The following is a 21412-nucleotide window of genomic DNA, read 5'->3' as shown; positions in this document are numbered from 1 at the left end:
GCATTTTGGATCTCTGATCTTTGCCACTACAAACCTTCACTCTGTTCCGTGTCTTCTCCTCATCCTGGGACTTGCTGATCTTACCTGGCCAGAAGCCCTTGGAATTTCAGGATTTCCTTCAAACTTCCATGTTGGAATTCCACTTCACCCGAGGCAACACCTCCAGCTTTCCTTCCCCGTGCCACACCCTCTAAACCATATCCAAACTTCTCATCTCCACACCTGGGACTCCTCTCTCCCTTTATCTCCCCATCTCCAAACCTTTCCACAGGGAATGTGGGATTCTCGTGGCTCTGCCCAGCACAGCCAGCAGGGGTTGGACCTGGATCCAGAAGGTGCCCGTGGTGAGGATTTTGTGCAGCTCTGTGGAAGCTCTGGGAGCTCCAGCTCATCCTGAATTTCTTCCAGGGGTGGAGAGGCGCCCGTGGGAGTCCAGAAATCCCAAATTCCTTACCAGTAACCGGTGTCCCTGCCCATGGGTAGCCACAAACACCTTGTCTCCCATCTGCTTCTCCTCTCTCCTCAGAGTCCTTCCAGGTCTGAGCCCTGTGATTGAGAGGTAGAATTGTTAGAAAAGTCCATTTGGGCTACACTTCCCACAGAGCCTCGGTTACTGGTAAGTGACCTTTCTTTTAGTTCCAGATTGTTCTTAAAGAGCTGAGGGAGCCTCCCCTTCTTGGTCTTGAAAGGGCTGAGAGAATCCCCACTTTCTGTCCCAAAAAGAACTGAGAGAATCCCCCCTTTCTGTCCCAAAAAGAGCTGAGAGAATCCCCCCTTTCTGTCCCAAAAAGAACTGAGAGAATCCCCCCTTTCTGTCCCAAAAAGAACTGAGAGAATCCCCTCTTTCTGTCCCAAAAAGGGCTGAGAGAATCCCCTCTTTCTGTTCCTTAAAGAGCCAAGAGAAATCTCCTTTTCTGTCCTAAAAGAGCTGAGCAAATCCCCCCTTTCTGTCTGTGCTTCTGGGGTCCCAACTTGTCACTCCCACAGAAGCCAGAAAAGCTCCTCAGACCTCACCATCCACCCACAAACAAATTCTGACCAGAACAAATTCTGTTCCCTGTGTCCTTTCCTCCTCCTGGTCAGGAATTGGGATTTACTCAGGGTGTTAGCACAGCTGTTGTTACAGATGAAGAATTTTTTTCCTGCACTACACAATTTAAATTGCTTTTTATTTAAAATCTTTAAAATGCACAATTTGCTTGGCTGGAGATATTCCAAGCCCAGCAATGATTTTGGGTGCTCCCCATCTTTGAGTTTGAATTTGAGGTTTTTTCTTTCAAAGACTCTTTCAAATCAGGCCTTGTTTGATGTTTAAAAGTTGTATCCAGGGGTCTGGGCAGAGCAAATGAAAAATGCAGAGTTCTGGGCTTTGGTTGAGTATGGAACTGGAAAATCAGCATGGAATGGTCTTGTCCCACACGAGTTCCAAGGGATTGGAATTGGTGGTCAGTTCTGCTTCTCCTTTTGATTCCCAACTCCACATTCCCTGGAGCATCCCAGTGCCCCCAGAGACAGCTTTGGGTCTGGTGCTGGTTTTGTATTCCAGCTGCTGCATCCTGAGGTGCCCAGAAATGTGGGAATCACTTCCATGGGATGCAGGGTCTGAGTCTGGCACTGAAGGGCTTTTCCTCCTGACTTTTCCCAAATCTCCTTTAGGATTTGGGTTTGCTGATGCTCCTTCGGTCGCTCCGGTTCTTCCCAGCTCCTTCAGCTCCCAAAAGCTGGGAGAGCCTCAGGCCATGGCTGGGCCAGGCCATGGCTGGGAAAGGGCAGGGTTAGGTGGGATATGGGGAAGGAATTCTTGGATGTGAGGGTGGGGAGCCCCTGGAATTCCCAGATTTGCTGTGGCTGCTGCCCTGGATCCCTGGAAGTGCCCAAGGCCAGGCTGGAGCAGCCTGGGATGGTGGAAGGTGTCCATGGAACACTGGGATGGGATGGGATTGGATGGGATTTAAGGTCTCTCCCAACCCAAAGCATCCTGGATTCCATAATTCTATAAAAACACCCTGCTCAGAAGGAGTTATGGGAAAAACATCAATGAAGATTCCACAAATATCCTGCCATCCATTCCCATTCCCACTCCCAGATCCCTTTTAGGAAATTCTGTTTAAATGTCTCATTAAAATGCTGATTTTTTTTTTTCCCCCTGCTCCATTTAATTTTGCCATTTAGGTTCACTATGAATATTTATATCATTTTAATCTTCGGTCTGACATTCCGACAAAAAAGAATTTTCCATCATCTTGGAATATTTCTGTTCCAAACTTCCAGTGTCCAATAAAGGGAGCTCAGTGAGTGACACTGAACCTCCCTGGGACCAAGATTTTTTCTTTATTCTGTCTTACATATGTAATTTTATTACACTATAACCAAAGGAAATATCAGCCTCTCCTCAGGACCAAAGGATGCCAGCAGTTCTACTTTCCAAATATTAATCAGATATTGGAATATTAATCAGATATTCTAATAATAATAACAAGAAGAATAATAATAGGGGAAATATGAAAAATAATAATAATAGGAATATGGATAAAATATTGCATTTTATTAAATTTGCTTTTTAAAAGCAGTGAAATTTTAGCTGTTTCAGTGTGATAAACCTGCTGCATGCAGATCTTTAAATAAATGATTGTGGAAATGAAGGATTCACCTTGTCCCAATATTCTCCTTTACAGACTGAAGAATTTGCCCTTCACTTTCACCAAACTCAAGGAGCTGGCAGCCCTGTGGCTTTCTGACAACCAGGTAATGCCTTTCAATATTCCCATTTTCCTTAGGAAAGGGGCTGTCAAGAGCCCTGTCACTCAAGACAAGATTTAGAAGAATTTTGGAAGGCTTTGCTCCCAGCCCAGCTGGAGATTTCCATATCCAGCCATAAATCCTGGGTGTCATTTTTTCACCATGGAAAAATCACCTTTGCAGGATTTATTTCACCAGGATCAGCTTCTGCCTCCTTACCAAAGTAGTAAATAAAGGGCAAAAGTAGCACGGGAGTATTTTTGAAGAAGAAATTCAAGATGTTCTTTCCCAAATTTGTTATTATCCTGCTCCCACCCTTTCCTCCATCTGCTCCTCTGTCCTTGGCTTCCTCTTCCCTTCCCCCATCCCTGCATATTTTAAACTCCCCTGCACTCAGGGAGAGTTCAGACAAGTCAAAGATGCACGAGGACTCTGGGTCTTGCTTTGGAGGAAACTCATTTCTGTGCCTGTGAAACCTGAGGGGGCCTTTCTTTGTTCCAGGACTCTGGTTTACAGCAGATATTCTTTGGGATTCTATTTTAAACCAAATTATGCAACAGGAACCCTGAGAAATGCAACGGTTCCAGCAGCAGCTGAGCCCTCAAATAAGTCTGAAATGTACTTTTAGTTTTAGAGCCGAGCCAAAAATGTGAAAGATGAAAGTGGGGGGGTTAATAGAAAATTATGATTAAATTTTAATGTGTTAAATGAGGTTTCTTGGGGTTTTTTCCCCCTCTGATTTCCATTTTAAAAGTTAACATTGCCTGGCTGTGCAGCCCAGGCACAGAACACCCCCAGCCCTTTAAATACACAACATTTCCCAGCATTTTGACTTTCCTGTGGCATAGCACGGATTGATTTCCATTCTCTGGGCTGTGACGGTCACTCCTGGATCAGAGTGACTTTGGGTGGAGCAAAGCAATGATAAAACATCCCCAGCTGAAGTCAAACACAGCGGGAATTCTCCAGGAATGCTCCATGGGAATTCTGCTGTGCCGGGTGAACTGACAACCCCCAGGAATTTACTCCTCATCATTAATTAACTCTTCGTTAGGCCCGGCTCCAAATACATCCCAAGGGGTGTTGAGCTGTGCAGTGCCAGGTGTGTTCCCTGATCCTTTTCCCTTGGAGGATTCCCGGTGTTCCGTTCTGCCGGGAATTGCGGGAAAAGGGAGAGGAGGCTCCGCGCTGCTCCCGGTGCAGGGGGAGTTTGTTCTCCTCCAGAACCACAGCCAACCTTGGGCTCCTGGGCAGGGGAAGGCAGATCCAGCTGCCAGGAATTGATGGATGTGTTCCCATTCCCTGCAGTCCAAGGCTCTGATCCCGCTGCAGACGGAGGCGCATCCCGAGACCAAGCAGCGAGTGCTCACCAACTACATGTTCCCCCAGCAGCCCCGCAGCGACGAAGGTAAAACCCCGGCAGCTCCTTCTCTGGGGAGGGCAGGGAATTCCAGAGGGAGAGGAAGGTCCAGCCGTGGCTCCCCTGACATTCCAAGGCCACAGGGACATCCCTGGTTTGGCCCACACGGGTGGATCCTGGTGTGCTCAGGTTGACATTTCCCGATTGACGTTTTCAGATTGACGTCCTCTGATGGAAACGTTCAGATTGACACTTCCTGATTCACATTTTCAGATTGACATTCCCTGATTTACATTTTCAGATTGACACTTCCTGATTTACACTTTGGGGATGGCATTTGCTGATTTACACTTCCACACTGACGTTTTCTGGACCCCTTTCATTTCCAGAGAGGATTTCCAGGGGCAGTCAGAGCCCAGCTCTGGGTGTGCACACACCAGGAATTGTCAGCTCCAGACAGGAGCTGGGAATGTCCAGCCCCATGGGGTGGGGGCTCAGGGCTCCCAAACTTGGCTGGATTGAGGCTCTGCTCTCCACAAAGCTCCACTAAATCCGAATTTTCACACTCCCCCTCTGCCCCAAACCCTGGTGGTGCTCCCACCACTCTCATCCCAGCTTTCTGTATAACTCTGGGATGGTTTCTCAGTTCCCATTGTCCCCCTCCCATTTTCCAGCAATCACCCAAGTGACCAATTAGGGAAAGTCTGTTTGGATCATTCCCATCTCCCTCTGCAATTCCCTGCAGATTTCCAGTCAGACAGCGACAGCTTTAACCCCACTCTGTGGGAGGAGCAGAGGCAGCAGAGAATGACTGTGGCCTTTGAATTCGAGGACAAGAAGGAAGAGGAGGAAAATCCAGGGAAAGTCAAGGTGAGTACTGCTGGATTTATTCTGGGATTCACTCAATATGGACAGGGGTCTCAAATTGAGATGGGTTTGTATTTTAATGTCACACTCCTGCTCTGTGCCAAAGGGAATTGGGACAGAATTACTGTCCCACCACTGCTTTTTTAGGAATATTTGAATCCCATAGAGGATCCCATATTCCTCTCAAAGCAGAAGACAACGAGCCTCGTGGAATGTGCAGTGGAGAGGGCATCACTTGTAAAAAATGAAGTTCAGAGCAAGAATTTCCTCCCCAAGTTTAGTGAAATTAATGCCATTGCAGAGTTCTCCATCGATGCCTCAATCAGCTGCATTGTCAGGAGGATATTTTCAAACCTGTCAGCCTTTACATGGCATGGAAATGTCTCTTTCTTGAATAATATAAAAGAATTATCCCACACTTCAACCCTGCCAATTTCTAACTGTGGTGGAGCACCCAAGGTAAAATGTAGGGTCAGAGAAAAAAATCATCTGAGGAGATTTAAATCAGATTTTACTTCTAAAATTAACAGTTCTCTTGTCAATAGCGATTTAACATTCCATTGAAAACCTGGTGGAAATTCTTGATTTTTCTTTCCAATATTTTTCTCAGTTGGGAATTTCTCTCCACCTCCTGTGCCTGGAGATAATGGACTCTTCTGCTTTAGTGAAACAGAAAATGAAGCCAAAAGCAGCCTTCACCTCACAATAAATAGATTAAAGTGGAATTTTACCCTGGATGAATTGCAGGTTTCAATGGGCTGTGCATGGAAAGCAGCATCTGGGAAAGTTTTCTGTTGTTCCACAACTTTTATCAGAATTTTCCCTGGGGGTGACATGGCTGGAGGTTTCAACATGAACATTTTTAGCAGTTTCACCAGAGCTTTAAGGGATACATTTAAATAAATTTAAATTCCCAGCAGGCAGTAACCACCAACACTGTAGCATTTTATAACAGCAGAGGAAGATTTCACTTTTTATCTCTCATCACACTGAACTTTCAGCCAGACAGATGCTAAAATAGATTTGATAATTGGGATTGTTCAACAGCTTTTTTCCATCAAGGATTTTGACCTTTGAAAATTCTCTCTTTGGGGTCAGGCTGCTTTTGATGGAGTGGGACTGGCAGGGAATGCAGATTTCCTCTGGGATGGAAAGTGTGGATCACTGAGGGAAAGTCTGCATCCCAGAGCTGTCCCCACCAGAGCTGCAGGAGTTTGGCTGTTTGATATTAATGCTCCCAGGGAGGTGAAACTCCCCCTGAAATCCCTGTTTGGGAATGTCTGTCTCATCCCAGCCTCCAGATCCTTCTCCCTGCCTGGAGTTCCCAAGGATTTGCCCTCAAACCAAGGCCTGAGCTCTGGGAGACACCAAGGGCCACCCCTAAAAACCATTTCATTCAACCATAATTGAAGCAGAGCTTCAGTGCTGCTTTCCAGACTTGATTTATCTTTTTCTGTTGGAATTCTTTATTAAAAGTGACATCCCACTCATAGATTTTAACATTTTCTGTTCTGCTCCGTGATGTTTATTCTCTCCTGGCTCAGGTCTGGATGCCAGCACTTGATGCAGTTTTATTTACCAAATCAATCATTCTTTTGCCTCTGAAATATTCCTATGGACAGACCATTTTCAGCTGAATCCAAAACTGCATTTTTCCTGCTCGTTGGGAATTTAAACCCAGCAGCTCTGGCAGGTGCTGTTAAAATCAGCTCCTTTGTCAGCTCACCTGCACCATGAGGTAAAAGCTGCTGTGCAGCAAATTCCAGATCCTCTGTCACCAGGAGGAATTTGAAGTTTCCCAGCCTCGTCATGCTGACACGCTCTGGGAACACTGGGAAGTTCAGATGTGGGGTTTTCCAGGAATTCTGGGGGTCTGTCAGTCGCTCCAAGCTCAGCCAGGCCCTGGGGACTCTCTGGAGAGCTCTGGCTGTGTTTTCCCGTGCCAGAAAAGAGCCGCAGACACCCGGCTGTGTGTGAACATGATCCATCTCCAGGAGCAAATGGCTCCCAGAGGATCAGCTCCTGCTCTCAGCTGCCATCCATAATTCAGATTAATTGAGAACGTGGAGCTCGGCTGAATTAATTCAGCGTTTACAGCGGGATTGTTTGGGAAAGCGCGACAGAATGTGTCAGCAAAAGGGCAGAGTTACCAAAACCCTCCCAGGGTGAGAGATGGCCTTGCAGGGAACCATTCCCACCCCTTATTTTATGGCACTGGGATTGCATTTGATGCTGGCAAAGAGGGAATGAGCAAATTTCAGTCCTGAACTCCTCAAACTCCCCAGGCAGATCGAGCAAACCATGAGGGAAGAGCCCTCGGCCCAGCACCGTAACCAGGCCCTGCCTTCATTCTGTGTTTCTGCTTCCATTGCGGATTTTAACTCACCCTTCTGTGACTGTTCAGGTTGAGATAAACCTCAAGCGTTACCCCACTCCATACCCCGAGGATTTAAAGAACATGGTGAAATCTGTGCAAAACCTGGTGAGCAAACCCAGCCTGGGAGTGCGGCCCGAGAACTCGGCCCCGGCTGCCAACAGTGACCCCACGGGGAAGGACAAGTACGAGCACAAGTGGCCCCTGACCCCCAAGGAGATCTCAGTGGAGGTACTGTAAAGGACCCTTGCTCCTCTCCACAATTCCAGACTCTATGGGGTTTTTTTTTTAGGGTTTTGAACCCCCCAAAGGATGTTTTGATCCCCTCAGACCCGCGAGTTCCTCATTTCACCCGTCAAGTTCCGTATTGAGCTGCTGGGTTACAGTCAGGCTTGGACTGAGTTGCTGAGTTTTGTCCAGTTTTAGACTGAGTTGCTGTTTTTCCCAGTGCTGCTGAATTTTGGGGTTGAAGTCTCCCTAGATGTGAATTTAGCTGTGGATTTATGGCAGCACTCTGCTCCATTTCAGTGACGGGAGGTTGGCAGGAGGAGGGCCCGGGCACCACTTCCATCCCATCCCATCGGATCTGTCCAAGACCACCGGGGTCCTGCCCTTGGGATTGCTGTCAGCAATCCAATTAACCCTGCCCAGAGTTAATGAAGGCAGCAGGAGAGCTCTTTCCACATCAGGGAGCAGCCCTGGATGGTGGCTCCATCCAGGAGCTGCAGAATCCGGCTCTTCCTGGAGTGTTTTCCAAGCACAGGGACAAACTCCACCCCAGGATAAATCCCCAAAAGGTAAATTCCTAAATCCTGCAGTCCTGCTGGGGCTTGGTCCCACCTACCCCACCAAACCTGTGTGCAGGCACCATGCAGAACAGAGGGAAATCCTTTCCCATGGGAGTTTAAAAGCTTGGAGAGGTCTGCAGGAATTGCAGAATTCCTGAAAATCTTTGCAAAGCTTTAATGCTGAAAAGAAATAAATGAGGAAAAAAAGGTTTTCCTTCTTTTTCACTCCTTTGCTACCTGAACATTGTGATAAACTCCTGGAAACGCCCCCTCTGTGTGCAGGAATTGCTCTCCCTCAGTTTTCCCTGTCTTTGGCACAAATATTCCACGTTCAGCTCTGGCTGCTCCCTCACTGCCGTGTTTTATTTGCAGTTAAATATTTTCATTCCTTAAAAAACAACCCCCCCAAAGTTTTCTCTTCAGGGTGGCTTCAGAAAGCTTCAACTCTAGGCACGATTTCAATTAGGACTGAAATATTGAAGTTAAATATTTAATTTCAACTAGAATAGTTGTGTTGAATCACTCATGTTTTCATCTAAATCTGAAATCTTCAATTCCACCATTATTCCCATTTACTCATTAAATTCTCACTCTGTAAATCTGGTCCTTGAACCAGCTGCTGACTTGGGCCACGAGTCTTGACATTCTGCTCTTGTTGCTGAATATATAGAATTTATTCTGTATTACCCATCGTTTGAACTTGAATATTCTCAACAGCTTTCTGTGGCTTTTTAATTATCCCCACGTATTTCCATCTGGAATTTGATCCACGTGGCCTGGCAGAGGTTTTAGATGTTTGCTCTCGTGGCTGTGGCCAGTGATGTGGCCTCCAGAAATCAGCAGTTTGTTACTTTTTGTTAAAATAATGTTAATTTTTTAATGAAAACATGAACATCCCAGCGAGCTGAGCCCCAGCAGGGTCCTGGGAGCTGGCAGAGCCAGGGAATGCATGCCCAGGGAACAGAGGGAATGGCAGGAACACCGTGACCAGAGTGGGTCTGGAATGTCCCTGGGTGTGTGTGGAGACACAGGAATGTCACAAAACCCCCAGGGTGGCTCCTGCAGTGCCACTGAATAATCAGAGACTGCCTTTTCCTCCCTCATTCTCTCCCAAAGCAGAGCTGGGAGCTCCCCCTGCTCCCCCTGTGCCAGCCAAGGTGAGATTTCATCTCTGTCACAGCGGTGGAGATGGGGGAACTTCTCCGATTTTCATTTCCCTGGGACTGAGTCAAGGCTGGTAGCACAACTCTTCCAGCAGCAGAAGAAAAGAAAAGGGATGTTCTTGTCCTCCCCAGACACCAGGAGGGGTTTTTAGCTCTAATCAGGGTGGTGCAGACACATTTCCCTCTCCTTGGCTTCCTGCACGAGGATAAAACACACCGGAAGTGTAGGCAAAGTGTGAATGGCTTTGTGAACAATATTGGCCTGATTTCAGTTGTAACCCATTAAATCATACATAATTAAGCTCCATTTGCTTTGCAGATAATTAGCAGACAGACTCAAGCCTCAAGTTAAAGTGCACTTTGAAATTGCAGGTGTGTTGTGATGTAGCTAAAGGCTGAAGGCAGTTTCTGATCCCAGGTAATTGAATTTCAGGTGCAGTGCTCACTTTTCATCCTCAGATAAACTGGTTTCTGATCTCTTTTGGCTTTCCCTGCAATTAATTCGCACGTGTCTCTTCAGAAACTGTTTCTAAATAATGAAAGGGAGCATCTGGAATGAGGAACTGAATGAGGAGCTGCATTTCAAATCCACTGTACCACCCTTCACCTCCATTCACAATAAGCAAACAATGTCTTGATTAATCATCAATTAAAACAAACCTCTTCATCATTCTGATTCTTTTTTGAAAGATGTGAGTTTTGGCCAAAGAGGAGCCTGGAATTATTTAGGGAGTTGTGCTGCCTTTCCATGAGAAACAATGAGGAATATCAAAATCAGCAAGTCAGGTCTTTGTGGTTCCTGTTCTTGATGTGTTTGCATTGAGAATATCCCAAATTTCCTCTGCCTCATCCCTTCCCAGAGCCCTGGGCTGCTCCAAGCAGATTCCAGGAGCCTGGTCATTCCAAACATTCTGTCCCTCCAGATTAGAATTTAATGTTCTTGTGTTCTCAGCCTGAGCATTTCCTGATATTTCTCTTGCCAGTTGTTTTAATGGTTTGTACCAGGTATTTTCTCCGCACCACAGTTCTCTCCTCTCTTCCTGCATCCTTCTCCTGTTAATCCTGGGAAATAAATCCTGAAGAATAATCTCCAGGCACCAACTGAACATAATTCCATTTGTCTCTTCCCTTTCTCCTCGCAATTTTCTTCCTATTAGTGACCTTTTTGTTCTTCAGCTTGTAAGGGAAAGGTCTTCTTAAAGAGAGTGGAATTAAATGGAGAGTGGTTTGGGGGTTTTTACAGCACATTTCACATATTCATGGCAGATTCACAAATGCCAGACTGGTTCTTTCAAAAGTGCATTGGTTTTTTGAAGGAATAGCTGGGCTGGAGAATGAAAAGGAAAGGAAAATACTACAAAATAGGGAATTTCATGCACCCCAAGTTCACAGTCTTGTGAAAAACGGAACTGCTGGGTCTTCCTCTCTTCCAGCAAGGTGGGGGACGGTTTAAGCTTAAAACTCCTGGAAGTTTCATGGCACAATATTGGGATTCCAGGTGCAAGACAAAGAAACCAAAGAACCCCCCAAGACCCCCTTGCTTGAGAGCAGCCCAAAATCCCCTCTGGAAGCCCCGGGCAGGGAGGACAAGGCCCAAAGCTCAGAGGTACAGCCAGGCCTGGGCTGCTCAGGTGGAGAACGTCACGCTCTGCACCGCCCTGCACTGCTCTGCCCACAGCCATGGGGTCCCACCAGTTTGTCCCACCGCACTGGGAACGGGCTCTGGGGGTCACTGGGCACCTGTGGAGCACCTGAGGGGAAATCCTCTGCATGGGGAAGGGAAGGCTGGGCTGGATCACTCCGTGTGGGAATCACCGTGGAGCTGCCTGAAACACGAGCCCCGAGGGCGCTGATTAAACTGAGGATGCCTCTTCTGGCAAGGTCCTGCCTCCAGTAGAACATCAAATACAGAGGGTTTGAAATAGCTCTGGTGTAAACAGAATGAAATTCTCCACGGATAAATCACGTGGCAAATGCTGCTGCAAATCTCTGTCACTACAAAAAGTAGTTAATGGCAGTTAACCTCTGAAAGTTTCCTCCCTGTAAGTGAAAACAAGAAAATTTTTAAAACATGGTGGCATTATACATTCTGGCAATGAGGATTTGGTTTGGGTACTCCAGTTTAAATTTCAGTTTAAATGATCAGTTTCTCTGATTATTAAATCTCTCCCTATTGCCTTCCCTTCTTCCAAACTCACTGGAGAGCCTTTTCAAGGTGTCAGGGTGCAGAGAGCCTCCTGTGTCACCCGTCCCTGTCTCCCCAGGACACTCCTCTCCTCATCCTGGAGCTTTCTGCAGGGATCAGAAAGGCCCCACAGTTCCCATTGGTGCCTCCATTCCCTCCCTAGGGGCCTAAATGTCCTAATTTAAAATTTCTCTTTCTAAGAATGAGTCCCCCTTTTCTCCCCCAGTTTAACTGGGGTTATTTTCAGTCCTGTTGCAGGGCCTGTGTGAAGGCCAGGTGTGCTGAACTCTCAGGCAGAAGTTTATTAAATCCAAATCATTTCAATTTAGCCACAAACTCCTTAGAGACAAAGCCATTTTAATTAGGTACAGCTCCAGGGACAGCTGAATCTCTGGAAGGACTCACCAGAAATAACTGAGCGAGGAATCCTCCCTCCTGAAATACCAATTGTTTACACTCAATTTGTGTTTATTTCTTTCTGCTGGCAGCATTTTTGGTGACCTTGACTTCATCAAAAATGTTTACACGGCCTTGATGTATCTTGCAAGTTCCATCTGCTTTGTCCACGTTGCCAGAACGATCACATCACCCTCATTTTGGGGAGGATTTGTGTAGCACTAATTAGAACTTTCCACTGACAAATTAGAACTTTCTGCACTGCCCGTTGGGTGGGTTTGGGGTGTTTGAATGATCACGAGGGCTGTGAACTGTTGGTGTGCTGCAGCTTGAAGCGTTCCTGTGCTCACTCTGCCTTGTTGTGTCCCTCAGGATGCCTTTGGACATCCTGGCAGTGAGATGAGGATAGGGGAGCTCCGTCCTTCCATCCCTGAGACGCCGCTCTACCCCCCCAAACTCATCCTGCTGGGTAAAGACAAGAAAGGTACTGATGGATTTACAGCCTTTGAGATGAAACCGTGTGCTGGGGATGTTCCACCCCTGCTTGTAAACCGTAGCCCGCGGACATTTGCGCGCGCGTCCATCCAATCCAATAACGCTTTTAACTTTCAAATGTGTTTTTCTGGTGTTTTGTTCCCGAGTGCCACCCCCTGAAAGCGTTTGCTGTGTTTTGTTTCAGAGTCGACAGATGAGTCTGAAGCAGATAAGATCCATTGTCTGAATAACAGCGTTTCCTCAGGCACTTACTCAGACTATTCCCCTTCCCAGGCTTCCTCAGGGTCCTCCAACGCGCACGTAAAAATGGGCTCCCTGCAGACCACGGCTAAAGAAGCAGTGAATAACTCTTTGTGGGGGAACAGGTGTGACATCTTTCCTGACGCAGCTTCTGCTTCCCTTTTGTCCTGTCTGGGCCCTCAGAGCCACCCTGATAGGGTTAAAAAATTGGGGTTAAAAAATAATCCACGTTTTTGTCTCGTGTTGGCAGAGCTGGCCACCCTCCGTATTCCATAATCCCAAGCTCTGTGCCATCTCCAGGCATTCCAGCTCCTGGAGCTGGTGCCATTGGTGTCCTATTATTGCAGTCCCAGCTCCCTCTGCCCTGGACCTCCAAAAAGGTTCTTGGGAAGCCATAACCTGCTCTGGAAACGTTCCAGGACCGGCCTGTCCTGTCAGTGCCTGCCCTAAATCCCCTCTCATTGTTCCATCCGCAGCTCTGCCCCGTTAAAGAGCTGGATGAGAACAGGCAAAAACCGCCTCCGGTGTCTCTGGTTAAAAAGTGGGGGGGAACCTTCTGTTGCACTTATCCATTATCTTTACAGCAGGAAAATCTGTTCAGCGGGATTTCTGGGAACACAGCAAGGAGCCAGCCAGGCCTTTGAGTGACTTCTTGGCTTCTCCGTGTGTGTCCTGCCGGAGTCTGTGCTCCAGGGCAGAAACCTGCTGCCACCATTCCCGTGCCAGTGGCACGACATCCGTGGAGTTCCCAACAGCTTGAGAGTAGCTCAGTTGGTGCTAAAAACACCGAGGGGGCAGGTTTGGTTCCTGGGCTCAGTGATCCTTGTGGGGCCCTCCCAAGTGGGAATATTCCATGTTAAGGATCCCTGCGGTCTCCCGGTGCGATCCCGAAGCCAGAGCGTAGATGGGAGAAGGTCGGATTGCTTTCCAAGGACGATGAGTGCTGGCGTGCCGGGACAGAGGACATTTTATCTTGTTCCCTTCTCTTGTCTTTGCAGGCTGGCCCAGTCGTTCCCACAGCCCCTGGAGACCAAGCCATTGCTGAGCCAGCGGGAAGCGGCTCCGGCCGGGAACGTCCCGGCGCGCCCGGAGCGGCGCCCGCTGAGCGACGCCTTCGCCGACAGCTGGAACGACGGCTCCCACTACGACAACACGGGGTTCGTGGCCGAGGAGAGCGCGGCAGAGAACGCCAGCACCAACCCCCTGCTGAGCACCAAATCCAGGAGCTCCTCCGCGCACGGGCGCCGGCCGCTGATCCGGCAGGACAGGATCGTGGGGATCCCCCTGGAGCTGGAGCAGCCCGCGCTCAGAAACACACACGACTCTGAAGTGCCTCCTCCCAATCCTTGGCAAAATTGGACCAGAACCCCCAGTCCTTTTGAAGACAGGACAGCTTTTCCTTCCAAACTGGAAAGCACCCCCAACACCAGCCCTTTGCCCGAGCGGAAAGATCACGTCAAGGAGTCTCCCGAAATGACGAGCACTTTCACTCCAGGAATTCCGTGGGAATATCACGACTCCAACGCTAACAGGAGCCTCACAAATGTCTTTTCCCACATGCACTGTCGCCCGGACCCTTCCAAAAACGTCATCTCCATCAGCAAGAGCACGGAGCGGCTCTCCCCGATGATGAGGGATTTAAAAACGAACAAGTTTAAGAAGTCGCAGAGCATCGACGAGATCGACATCGGTGCGTACAAGGTGTACAACATCCCCCTGGAAAACTATGCATCCGGGAATGACACCGTGGGCCCCCACGAGAGGGTGGACAAGCTGCTGGGCCCGGAGCACGGCGTGCTGAGCATGTCCCGCAGCCAGTCCGTGCCCATGCTGGACGACGAGCTGCTGACCTACGGCAGCGTCAAGGTGCAGCCGCAGCACAAGGCGTCGGTCACCAAGAAAGTTTATCAGTTCGACCAAAGCTTCAACCCCCAGGGCGCCGTGGAGCTGCCGGCCGACAAGCGGCTCCTGCCGCCCTTCCAGCTCAACGCCGAGTACCTGCCCCAGCCGGCCAAGAGCCTGCCCCAGGAGCTGGTGAGCCCACGGGGCTACCGGGGCTACGCGCCCGTGGAGCCCATGTTCTCCTTCTCGCAGCCCTCGGTCGGCGAGGAGCCGCCGGCCGCCCCCTTCCCCGGCCCGGCCACGCGGCCCGGCTTCCTGCGCAGGGCGGATTCGCTGGTCAGCTCGGCGGAGATGTCGGTGTTCCGCAGGGTGGGCGAGCCCCAGGAGCTGCCCCCGGCGGACAGGTACGGCCGGGCCCCGTTCCGCGGCGCCCCGGAGCGCCAGGGCAGCATGGCCGTGCCCGAGGCCCAGTTCCTCAAGCGCAACGGGCGCTACGAAGACGAGCACCCTTCCTACCAGGAGGTGAAAGCCCAGACTGGGAGCTTCCCAGTTAAAAACCTCACGCAAAGGAGGCCCCTGTCAGCACGAAGCTACAGCACAGAGAGCTACGGCACGGCCCAAACGCGGCCGGTCTCAGCGAGGCCCACCATGGCAGCTCTGCTGGAAAAGATTCCGTCAGACTATAACTTGGGTAACTATGGCGACAAGCCTTCCGATAGCAGTGATATAAAGCCGAGGCCTCCCCCTGGGAAGGGAAATGAGAGCTGTGCTAAAATGCCCGCTGACTGGAGACAACAGCTACTTAGACATATAGAAGCTAGAAGGTTAGACAGGGTATGTTTGGCATTTCTCTGCAATTAATGCCTTTAGTCGTGTGTTTCGCTCTGTCAAACGATTTGCACGTGCAGTGGTGACCACCAGAATTCCCAGGGATGAAATTCCCGCCGTGGTGTCGGAGGGACCGGCCCGCCGAGGGCCCTGGGGGTGCTCAGCTGGAGTGAGGGATCCCAGAAAATCCAGAGGCTCCTCACTGGCGGTGCCCCTCGGGACGGTCACCGGGGTGGTGGCTCCGGCTCCTGGGTCAATCCAGAGGCTTCACGCTGGTGACATTCCTTGGGGCAGTCACTGGGGTGGTGATTCTGAAACCTGGGTAAATCCAGAGGCTCTGCTGGGACGGAGACTCTGGACCCCGGGTAAATCCAGGGTCTGGTGACTCCTGCAGCTCTGCCCAAAATCAGGAAGAGCCCTGAGGTTCTCTCCCGCTCATGGAAGCGCTGCTGGAGCCACCAGGTCAGTAACGACCGAGAGCTTGGAGAGGTGCTGGGCCTGCCTTGGCAGTAAAAAGGAATAAAGGAAAAAGAGAATAAGTAATAAAATGTATTTTAGCTCTGGTGTCACTGTTAGTGCAGGGGGTTTAAAAGTGTCTATAACTGAGAAATATCCCTGGGTATCCACTGCCACTGTTCTAACGGGAATGTGATCGTTACTCCTTCTAGCTGTAGGAAGTTATGCTGATTTGCCTTCTATCCAAAGGGTACTTTAGTGCATGATTCAGTCATTACCTATTTAATGACCTAATCCATGAATCCGATTTACTCCGTGATCTGAAGTGGTTGTGACGAATTCCTGTGGTGAAATGCATAAGAAGTCATTGCCAAATGTGTCCATATACTGCTTTTTGCTAGAGCCTCCTGAGTTTGGTGTTAATACCCTCCTTACCTTCCAGTTGCTCGGATGTGATGACATTAAATTATCCTTAAAGATCGAATGGGGAAACTTTAAAAAGGGGCTCCAAGGCTGAAGCGTTTTCCTCCCTCAGCTCTTCTCCTTGTGCTGTGTAAACCCACTGGAAACTGCCTCCTACCCAGGGAAACCAGTGCCCCCCGAGCAGGGCCCTTCCCGGTGGAAACAAACCCTTGCCAGATGTTGTTGCTTTAAGGAATTATCTTCACACTTAGCTCACAACGCACACAAAGGGTGCTTTAACCCCGGAACACCGCCGGTGGTTGTCCCTAATCCCTGCAAGGTGCTTCCTGCTGGGTGCAGAGCTCCAAGGAGCTGGGCTGGGCTGCCTGCTGGAGACCCTGCTGCTGGGAGCAGCTGGGAGCAGCCCCTGTCCCTGGGGTGGGCACGGGACCCGCGTCCCTGCCCTGCCCAGCTGCTCCCACGCGGGCTGGTCCGCGCTTTTCAGGGAGCTGGGCTTGCCCAGGGGCTGCTCCTCCGCGCCAGGCCCACCTCTGGCTGCACAGCCCACCCCGAATTTGGCCGTTTTTGCAAAGGCAAGACCTGTAGGATGCGAACTCCAGATCCCACCACCCCTCATGTGCTGTCAGCGTGGAAGTCCTTCCTCTCTGGTGCCCATTTTCTGTACGAGGAGCAATGTACTCGCTTTGTGTGACCAGTGCATGCCTGGAGGAGCTATTGATACTCGGTACTGTTTGTTGGCTTAAACTAAAACTCTGTGAACTTAACCATGTATGTGTGAGACTTAATTCTGAGCATGTGTGTTCATATGTGTCCCGTGGTTGTTTCCTCTACTCAGAGCGCTGCTTACAAACACCACACAGTTAGCCTTGGCATGCTGCACTCTGGAGGGGTTTCAGCCATGCATGCCGGCCGAAGCATGACTTTAAACTTGCAGCCTAAATCTAAATTTGAAAACCAAATGCTTCAAGAGCTACCTCTACCGAAAGTAAGTATGGGCTAGCCAGCATTCCCGGCATTCCCGGTTAATTAACGATCCTTGCTTCCTCCTGGTTTAGCTTCTGCCTCTTCCTCGCGCTTTTTCGGTGCCCGGTCCACAAAGCAAGGCTGGCAGGGACGCGGCTCTGGCCTTGCTTTTTGGATTCCGGAGCTCCCTGGCTGTCACTCCTGCTTTCCTGCTCTCCTCACACACACCGGGGCTGTCATTTGCTCACTGGGGAACGTGGTTTGCTCTGGGGCTGTTTGATCCTAGAAAAACGGGTGTGGAAATGTTGAACGGGCTCCAGGAGATGGGGATTTTCATATTTGAGCATTAATTGGGTGTGCTGTAACACCTGATGGGTTTTGAACATGTTACCATGCCCAAACCCATTTGAAACTTTGAGAAACACCTAAAAAAGAGAACTTTTTCCTCAGTTATTTGCTGTTTATCTTACATTTATCATCAATATATTGCTGACTAGTACAGACGTAAAAAACTATGTATTCCCAAGGAATATTTGGAGGGAGAGGGACCCAGGACAAGGCAGAGAGGGCCATCCCTGCAGGATTCTCAGTGTCAGCGAGGGATGCTGAGACCTTTCTGATGGCTCAGCCTCTCCTTGCCCTGGCACAGGAGCTGAGGGGACAAATCAGCAGCAGCTCTGTCGGTAATTACAGGGCAGCAGAGCCGGAATCCCGGCGTTCCAATGGGATCATCCGTGCTGGGAATCACCAGGCTGGCCCCTGGCAGCCGCCCAGGCCAGAACAGCCTGGCCAGCAATTCCCAAAGGAGGTTTCCAAGGGCTCAGAGCTCAGCTCCGAGGATTTGAGGAGAGCAGGATAATTTAGCAGCAGCAGGAGCTGGCCCAGAGCTCGGCCCTGCTCCTCCTGCCCACCCCAGGCGTGTCCCGGCCGGAATTCCGGGCGATCCAGGGCAGGATGGCAGCGCACAGGGAGCAGTGCCAGGCCTTTCCCACTGTCCCTCCATCCTCTGTCACCTCCATGCCGTGTCCCCCCAGGTCCTGCTCTGGGGCTGTGCTGCTCTGTCGTGGGGCGGGAGGCTCCAGGGGGATCCCCTGGATGTGTGTGCTGGGCAGGGACACCCCAGTGTTGTCTTTGCTTCCCAGGAACTTGTTTGTCTGCTCAGGTGCTTGTCACGAGTCCCTGGAAAAATCCATTGGGAATCAAGCCCAAAGAACGGTGCTGGTTGCCTCCACACGTTAGGAAGGAGGTGTTTTATGGCACTTCCAGAATTTTTAGGCTGTAGGTGAATATGGGTATTAATGATGGATGTCTGAGGAAATTCAGGAATCTGCTGTGTGGGATATTTTGGGGCGTGGTCTGATGTGGATTATTCTGCTTTTCTATTTCACCAGCATTCCATTGCTCCATGTCCATAGAAACTGTGATGCTGAGTTTTGCATCGAGGGGTCGTTCTCTGGCTGTACTGTTTGGGGAAATGATTGTTGGGAAAGATTACTGCAGGGGGAAATGACTGTTGGAAAAATACTGTGTATATTTAGTGTTGTTTAATTTTATTGCTTCACACCTTCCACAGAATTTGCATTTCCTAAAGAATCCAGGCCACAGCAGTTTAATCCTTGCCTCTCCTCCTCCCTCCTTCCCGTGGCCTGGATTCGAGAGAGTAATGAGTGAGCTCTGGCTGTCAGGAAATCAACTTGAACAATGAATTACATTGAAAACCTTCATGGCATCAATCTACTCCCTGTAGAAAATGTGGGAAGTGCTGCTTTTCCTCTTTTCCCCAGATTTCATGGAAGTGGAGCAGCCTCTCCCAGCCCAGGAAATGGCCAATATTGCAAGGGGGTGAATTCCTTTTGCTGCAGCAAACGCAATCCCAGGATTTCCCTGTTTCTGGAGGAAGCTGAGAGCGCTCTCTGCATTTTCCCTTTTCCCTCTGGAGTGCCAATTCAGCCCTCTCCAGAGGGATCCTGCCCGTTTCTGGCTCCCAGTGAAAAGTTTTTAAAGTTCATCATTTGGTGCAGCCCATTCCCAGAACTCCCAGAGTGGGAATTCCCATTGGGAATAACAGTGAGGAGGGGAGCAGAGGTTCCCTTTGGAATGGGAAGGGCACCCAGAGGGGTCCATAAATTGATCCCTTGGGATGTGAGCAGATTCCCAGGACAGCTCTGCAGGGAATGGCTCATTTTTCCCTTTAAATGGGGTTAAAGAAAGCTCTGCAAGGAGATCCTGGGCTTTAAACAGGGGAAATGTTTTTCTAGTGGTTTTTAATAGAAGGAAAATCACAAATTCCATGATTTTTCTAGAAGATTTCTTGAATGATGAAAGAATTCTAATGGAAGTTTCCTTTCATTTTAAATAATCAGAGTTGGAGTTTATTTCACTTCACCTCAGACGTGATTTAAATCATCATTTCCTTCTATTTCTTTTTCAACTTCTGTTAAAAATTAGTTTTTAATGGAAAAATTCCCAGCTTTCACATCTCAAAGCAAATTTGATTAATTCTTCATCCATCTAAAGAAGTGTATCCTGATTTTTATTATTTTTTTTTTTAGTCTAAGCTAGAGAAGGAATTCCTGGAATGGCAGAGGGGAAGGATGGATATTTTTTATTCCTTTGCAGATCCCCATTAACCAATAAGCACTACACTGTGCCTGGTGCTGTCAGGGGCAGGACAAGGCTGGGATTTTGGGAAGTTTGACACCCAAAAGGTGTTAGGAAAACTCCCAGTGATGATCGAGAAATAGAGAGACCAATAATGGAAACTCAGGATCGGGCAGGAAAAGTCCAAGCCCTGTCCAAAGTCCTGAAAACAGGAATGAAACCACCAGGGGGGAATGTGACAAGGAAGAGACACGGAACAGGAGAGAAAAGGGAATTATGAACATTGAGGAAACGCTCCCTGTGTGTTGTGGCCATTCATGTTGAGGCAAACATTGAATTTTGGGTTAATATTGTACCAAAAAATGTCCCTGGCACAAGCCAGGAGGTCCTGGGAGCTGCACACGGAGCCAGCACAGCCTCGGCACTGCCAGCAGGGGATGTTTGCTGCAGAAAACACAAACAGCTCATTTTTCCTGGTGGCAAATCCTTCCTAAAAAAAGTTCCTGCCGCTGGAACGAGCAGCGAGAAATTCCCGACTCCGGGAATTAACGCCAGGCCGTTTAAATATCGCAATTTTGCCAAAATTCGTTTCTCCGAAAGTAACGAGTCCCCATCCAATGAATTTTCTCTTCTCTCTCATCATTCATTATTCTCGTGATTTCTGTCCCAAACCTCTCGAGCTCTCCTGCTTGCAGAGGGTCGCAGAGCCCGCCGTGCCGGCGGAGCGCCGCGCGTCGTGGCCGTGGCGCGTGGCTGCGGTGTTGTGACGTGAGCGTGCGAGGCTTTGTGCGGTCACTAAAGGCTGCCCTGCATTTGTGAACAGACCCCGTCGCAGCAGAGCAGCCTCCTGGACAACGGGCAGGACGAGGTGGCCGTGGGCAGCCCCTGGACCCCGTACCCGCTGGGCCGGCGGGACGTGCCCCCCGACACCGTCACCAAGAAGGTAAGGACAGCTTGGGGCAGCCTGGGGGTGCTGCCAGGATTAAAGCAAGAGTTGTGTGAGTTGAGGGCGCTGGTTTTGATGCCTTGAGAGGCTCCTGGAGCAGAGGCTGGGCAGAGTTAAAGGAATAAAACAGGGATTTATTAAAAGCCCTTCCAAGGAGCACCTTGGGCACTGCAAGAGCCCGGCCCTGGCTCCACCCGAGCTGGGCTCTGAGTCACGAGTTTCACACTTTGATAAGTTCTGCTCCATGAATTCATTGTCCAATTCCAGCTCCAGGTGATGCAGTCCTCACATCAATTCCCTGCTGGTTGTACCCTTTGGGCCTGGAGCTGCAATTTTGTCTCCCTGAGCTGTGAGAACTCGCTGGGGCTTTCTGTGAAGTTCAGAGTTAGGGCAGGGCAGAAGGGGGAAATATGAAAGCTAAAAAAACTTCAGGCATCGTTTTCATGGTGCCCCTTTGTGTGCTCTGGCTCTGCTGTGGGCAGTGGGCACAGAGAGCTGGGCTGGGTCTCCTGTCCTGGTCCTGCAGTCTGATCCCAAGGTTTCATCCCTGTTTGTTGTTCAGTCCATAAAAAGCAGGAGTGGTGGGATGGCTCCAGGCCAGCCCTGCACAGGCACAGCCCTTCTGCTGATAAACTCCCTGGGAAAGGGTCTCATTTCTGGAGGATCTCTGGTGGTGGATACAGAAATCCAGTGCTGGAGCTCCTGGCTGCCCATGGGCTCAGCAGCTGCTGGGCTGGGCTGAGCTG

The 21412-nt window shown here is 49.6% G+C and overlaps 1 protein-coding gene across 1 annotated transcript in view; it reads left to right on the top strand.

The window, feature by feature from the left end:
• LRRC7 (leucine rich repeat containing 7) overlaps positions 1-21412 on the top strand; it is a 57472-nt gene that overhangs the window by 30238 nt on the left and 5822 nt on the right. Inside the window, exons 10-17 of the mRNA XM_033516256.1 lie at positions 2676-2745; positions 4048-4147; positions 4845-4969; positions 7371-7571; positions 12245-12356; positions 12552-12732; positions 13606-15283; positions 20544-20663. Coding sequence (XP_033372147.1) covers positions 2676-2745; positions 4048-4147; positions 4845-4969; positions 7371-7571; positions 12245-12356; positions 12552-12732; positions 13606-15283; positions 20544-20663 — 2587 coding nt within the window. The remainder of the gene's footprint in view (positions 1-2675; positions 2746-4047; positions 4148-4844; positions 4970-7370; positions 7572-12244; positions 12357-12551; positions 12733-13605; positions 15284-20543; positions 20664-21412) is intronic.

The sequence above is a fragment of the Parus major genome, chromosome 8, assembly GCF_001522545.3.
Source record: "Parus major isolate Abel chromosome 8, Parus_major1.1, whole genome shotgun sequence".
Taxonomy (NCBI): Eukaryota; Metazoa; Chordata; class Aves; order Passeriformes; family Paridae; genus Parus; species Parus major.
This window is presented reverse-complemented; position numbering and strand designations above follow the sequence as displayed.